The 6,000-nt window shown below is 44.8% G+C and overlaps 1 protein-coding gene across 8 annotated transcripts in view; it reads left to right on the top strand.

The window, feature by feature from the left end:
* The window catches only part of ndrg3a (ndrg family member 3a), a 29,681-nt gene that overhangs the window by 5,327 nt on the left and 18,354 nt on the right, over positions 1 to 6,000 (top strand). For all 8 annotated transcript variants that reach the window (XM_035662513.1, XM_035662514.1, XM_035662520.1 and 5 more), the window contains exon 2: positions 5,611 to 5,694. In XM_035662513.1, the coding sequence (XP_035518406.1) occupies positions 5,638 to 5,694 (57 nt within the window). In that variant the 5' untranslated portion in view covers positions 5,611 to 5,637. The remainder of the gene's footprint in view (positions 1 to 5,610; positions 5,695 to 6,000) is intronic.

The raw sequence follows: 6,000 nt of genomic DNA, 5'->3' as shown, positions 1-6,000 counted from the left end.
GTGTGTGTGTGTGTTATGTAAGTGTACACCTGGGCAAAGATTGTGTCTCAGAGCTACCTTATCCAATGTTTGGTTTCAAAACTAGAGGGGGGTGTTGTTCCACATTTTGAGGTGGGGTATTGGATAAGAATACATCATTTTGATAGAATCATGACAGAAAAAGACAACGGAGAGATGTCTCGTCATAGGTTTTGTTATATGGTGAAAATAAGAAGAAAACATATGTCAGTCTGTATCAGGAGAACCATATAAGCTGTAAGGAGGATGATGGGGCCTCAGGAGAGCCAGCTGTCGTTTAATTAAGTAGAAGTGAAGCATGGGGAGCTAGTGTGTGCGCATGCCAGTGTGTGTTGGTCTCCATGCTTGTTCATCTGTGTGTGTTTGCCGACTGTATTCACATGGGAAGTTATGTGCTATAGGTCAGCTTTTCCATGATGGAGATTTGGAGTAAACTCCAGTTCAGGTTCCCTCCCTCACCTCTAGAATAGAGCAAAATAAAATCCAACTATCTTTTCTATCACCCAGGTTGTTATTGACCTGACGAGAGGGGGTGGGACGGGTGAGGGCTGAAGCGCCAAACAAATGGATTTCCTTCTTCTAATTCTCTTACCAAACGGCCTGGGTTAGAGCAATAATCTGGAACTGAGCCATGTCACAGTCCATTAGCTTTACTCCGGCGGGATTGCTACCTCCGCAGACTGTAAACTGTAAACACAGGCTTGGCCTGGTTATAAAAAGTTGGAAAGACATTTCTAGTAACTTTCCCCTGGATGGAAAACTCTCCCAGTCAAAGAGCAAGGCGTCACCACACTGGTGACTGTGCAGGGTTTCTACTTATTTGTAGCCCGGACAGCAGAACACTCTTGTGTTGTGCTGGCAGAAGGGTAGTATCTCTGGAATTTGTGTTGGCCTATTTTCTGTTGTGATGTGAAGCCTGGTGAAGTGCTCACTGCAGACTGAGGCTCCGGTTGAGGACAGACATGCTCGTGTTCCTCTGTCATTAGAATAATTTGCCTCCCAGAGACAGCAGACAGGCAGATGACACTACTTGCCCTCGCTGAAAATGAGCCGGTAATTGTCAATAGCCGTGTCTCAAATCTGGATCTTTTGATGGACGCAGCCCATTAGGGTGTGTTCTTCAGATGCTTTGAAGGCTTGACTGAACCTGCTCCTTTTGCTTGAATAGGGGTGGTCTAGAATCAAAGAGTGCAAAACGTGTTCATTTGAAAAGTTTTGATCTCAAAGTTTCCCTCAAAAGATTAAAAAAAAAATAAAAATGAGAAACCAGTGGTAAACTGGGTCAAATTTCATGATAACATTTGATGGACAACTGGCAAAATGTGTGTGTTGTAAAAATCTTGTGTAATTTCTAAGTTGCTAACTTAGTCAAGTGACAAGGAAAAGTACTGCAGCATTTTGTGCGATTCATGGCCAAATTCCTTCACTGTAAATCAACAGAAATATACGGTTTTGTGTAAATAAACAAAACAACAATTTTTTTTTTTTCATCACAAAGATGAAATTATCTTCTTTTTCAAACCTGGTGGAAAGTGTTTGTACTACAAGAGATCTAAAACATTCATCTAAATTTATGCAATTTTTGGACTGCTTTCAAGCAAAAAATCCTTTTGCATACCACAGAAAACACCCATCAAGGGATCGTCTGAGATGAAAGTATATCATAAATAAACCATAATGTTTTTGAATGAATAAATTGGTAATCTGTGTGATAACACACAAAGACTCATATTTTTCATGATTGTAGCCACTCTGTAACAGAGGTTTTTGCACTAGAAGGGTTTCTATTTTTCTACATTAAAATCAAGCATTAGCTCATTTTTTATCACACTTTTTTTACATTGTTTTCATTTTTTGTATGTGACAGAACCTTCCGCTACAACCTCACCGGCTTTGCTGTAAACCTCGCCCTACTACAGAGGGTGACCATGTGTGGACAGTTAAGGATTTCTGCTTTATATCACCATGGCAATACGCCTGATGGCTGAGTCAGGGGCTCCATAGAGACCCAGAGGTGGGTTAATATGAGGTCACCATGCTGACATTCAGTTTGGTCAACCTGAAGCCAGAAAGGTTAGAGTCATAGCACAGCCATGATGTGAATGATGATGACAAGGAGTAAATCTGAAGACATGGTTGCCATGGCGATAAAGAGGAAAGAGGCCTAATTGAAGGGGCTAAAGGGGGGGGTCAGCGTCGCAGCTGGGCTCTGTGTCGTCCATCATGCAGCCTGCCTAGACTTCCTGACGGCCCAAGGTGAGATGGAGATGGATAGACAAAGACAGAGAGAGAGTGCATGGAGCGGAGGGAGAGGAAGATGTGGGTGGGAGGAAGGAAAAGTGGGAGGAGGAACGGGGGATGTGTTCATCGATCTCTCCGCGCCGTCTGCTGACATGGCAGCTAGAGGACTCCTTTTTGTTGGCAGAGACGCCATATATCTACAGTAGGTGTTTTGGCACACGCCTCTGTCCACACACGCATGCATTCTGGTGCCTGCAAGCCAGCGTTAATGTCCTCTCTCTTTTTACTGCCACAGAGATAGGACGATGTGTGTGAGGTAGGGGCTAGCAGTGCTTGCCAACAAGAAAGGAGAGAGCGAGGGATGCTAAATAAGTTTTCTATTAATTACCCTGACAGATTTCAACATGTCTTGACTGTATAGTTATTGTGCCAGAATTGAAAGCTTCTCAGTCTCCCACAGGCAGCTCTGACACTACGCTGTAGTGAAGGCTAGTGAAGTGACCTTTGCTGCGCACAAAGGGCCTCATGTGGCTTTCCTTTGACACGATTTGTTTCTGCCGTCGTTTGTTCACCCAGCACAGCCCTTGTCCCTTGCTGCGTGGCATGATATTTAGTGGTGAGATGAGTCCCCGCTGGCAGCTACACGCCGTGCAGGGAAATGGACCCGAGGAACAGATGAAGGAAATTATGTATGAGAGCCAGCATGTAATTTGTGTGTTACTCGTCTGCAAACGGAAGAGCTGAGTAAAACAGACCCCGGTGTCAGGGAAACCATTTGTAAGAGCAATCCGCCTCAACAGACACTCACTGTCGAGGCTAGAGGGACTCGTTCTGCATCATCAGCTCTCTCAATCCTTTCCCCATCCTCGATTCCTCATCCACATTAATGGTATTGTGTGAATATGGGACAAAGCCCGCAAGCTGCACAGATTGGAAATGGAATTCCCCTCATGTCATCTGGGACTACTACTGGTCTTCTAGCCCAGTTACACTAAGCTTTGCTGTTACAGCCAGCCTGCATGGCTCATTTGATTGCCAGGGCTAAAGTTTTGAGCTTCACTTGATCAATTCGTCTAATTTCTACCGCTATCTCCTCCCGTCTCCTAGCCTCGCATCTGTCCCTTGGGGCTAGCTCGGCTGAGAATAAACATCTGCAACCAGCTTTGTCTCTATGGCAACAGCTGCTTATGCTGAGCGGTATGGCAGCCGTGGAGTTGGTAGAATCGGGTGATGGTGGATGTCGCTAAATAGAATATGGTGTTCTTTGAGTTGATTTGATGCAAGGTTAAAGGGGTCTGAGATCTGGTGGGGGAGTAATCCCCACCACCATCCTTTGCTTCTTCCTTTGGTAGTTAGTTGCCCGGGTAACCCAGTAGAAGGGGTCAGTGGGGTTGGGCTGTGAAAGCCACCCAGTCAGTCTGTCAGTTGGTTTAAGCTCACCCTGACCTCGTCTCCCTTAACACCTTGATTACTCGGCTACCCTGCTACAATTAAAGCGGCTTTTGCCTCCCTTCCACTTTCTGTGACAGCCTGAGGAAGTGTTGGATTGATCCGGTCAATACGCTCAAGCATGCAGAGTATTTGTTTTTCTTTCTTCCTTGTTCACTTGTCTAAATATTATTAAGTTCCACCATTGAGCCGGATTTGTCAGCAGGGGTTTTGCCGGGCATGTTTTCACTCCCCATGCTGATGGCTGAGTACTTCCAACACTAGATGTTTGGTTTATTTTTTCTGACGTTTTTATGTAATTTGAGGATTGCGCACAGTTCTATCCATTTGCTTCCCTGCTTGTCTCATAGCAAGGTACAATCTGTTGCCAGAGCAGAAGCACCTCTGACCTGATTCATGTGTCAGCAGACAGCTGTCTGTTCAGACCATTGTCAGGCAATCAGAGGATGAAATTACTGGCAACACAGACATGGTGTGACGTCATCATTGCTGGGACCTCCTGCTGTGAGTTCGCTGCTAGAATCATCACAAACCAACCCTGAAGGTTATCTGATACGAGCATCTCAAGGTTGTTCCAGGGGGGGTTGGCTCTGACTCAGGAAGCGATTGTAGCCACTCCTCCAATTGGCTAGTCGTCTGCCCAATGGTGGTGGTTTGCACAGCAGACATTTTGATCTAAGCACAGGTGGACTTTATAACAGTAACAATGGCTCAACCCCTTTAAGTGTCCCAGTAACAGTGACAGTAAACCAACACACCACAATAGCAAGACTGTAATGTTATGCAGCTATCATTAATACACCTGTGAGTTTCCTGTTATGACATGCCAAAATGTCTGCTGTACAACCAGTCCATTGCATTTGGCCTCGTTTGTTTGTTTGTCAGCATTATGTGCATCTGTTTCGATAAATGCTGTCTTTCTGTAACAAGGCTGTTTGTGTTGTGGCGCAGACCAGTTTGGCTTTGTCTTACAGTTGTAAGCATTGACCTAGAAGAGCTAGAGGCTCCATCTGCTGTTATGTGTAACATGAGCCACTCTCCTGAGCACAGCCAGGTAATTCAATACCACTTCCTGTCCTCACCTTGTGCAAGCAGGCAAGGCCTAAGAGGTACCATTTCAGGGAAAGTGGGGGAGGGGACATTTTGTTTAGTAATTGCGTGCAGGGACAAACGGCTGGCTTCAAGGGGAAAACAAATGAGGTGGGCTTGAGAGCTTCTTGTTAAACCTGGCCTGATCCATCTTTGTGTGTGTACATGTTTGCACACCATCTGTGTGGAATGGAAGAGTGACCTTTCCCTGAGAACTCCTAGATAAAACGCCCTCTGTCCCCTTCCTGGCCAGCTCTTGCATCATCATGTACAGTACCGTATCCCAGGGTGCCAAAGTGAAGACAAGAAAATGAGGAGAGACTGTCAGGGCTCCACTTGTGACTTAGATACCTGCTGCCACCTTTTTCAACCCCAAACTGATCGATCTGTATGATATGATTAGGTTGTTGTCATGAACTGCACATACTACTGAAAGGATTAGTCGATTCATTGTAAGAGGATCAATCATTTAAGTCATTTATTATCGAGCCGAGCTGCCAAACATTCCCTGGTTCCTGTTACTTACAAATGTTGTTGTTTGTTCGTTTATATCATTGTGAACTGAATAACTCTGGGTAAAAGCTCTAGGCCGTTGCTCTGACAAAACAAAGACAAGACACCTTGGACTGTGATTGCAAAATAAATGAATACATTTTTCAAAGTGCATAGAAACCTCACCATGCCTCACATTAAATGGACATTGGTGCCAACAATAGTGTCTTATGCAATGCTCTCAATGTACAAGTGTGCTTCCCTAACTGCTGATGCGTATTATTACTAAATATAACATTTTCTCTTTTTCTCCTTGGACAGATTGTTTTACAGTGACGAGACAAGAAGATGGATGAGCTGCAGGATGTACAGCTGACTGAGATCAAGCCACTGCTGACCAACAAGGTGAGTTGTGGGTAGGACAGGACCGTGACGAGCTGCTAAGGCAACAGGGACACCTGAACTGATATGTAGAATTACACGTATAAACTAAACTGACATTGGTACACACTTGAAAAACGTTCCTTTTAAAGCGAATGAGCACCCCATATGGCCCCACCAGGCAAATACATACGCTAATACACTAGGCATGCAAGCTCTGCAGTCCTGTTCATCAAAGTGAATTATTCATATCTGCTCGACTGTCAAGAGGGAAAAGAAAAGGGAGAGAGCAAGTCTATAGAAAATAAAGGTTGCAGATGGAGTGAGGCA

The sequence above is a fragment of the Morone saxatilis genome, unplaced genomic scaffold, assembly GCF_004916995.1.
Source record: "Morone saxatilis isolate NCDOM2014 unplaced genomic scaffold, NCSU_SB_2.0 Contig18, whole genome shotgun sequence".
Classification (NCBI taxonomy): Eukaryota; Metazoa; Chordata; class Actinopteri; family Moronidae; genus Morone; species Morone saxatilis.
This window is presented reverse-complemented; position numbering and strand designations above follow the sequence as displayed.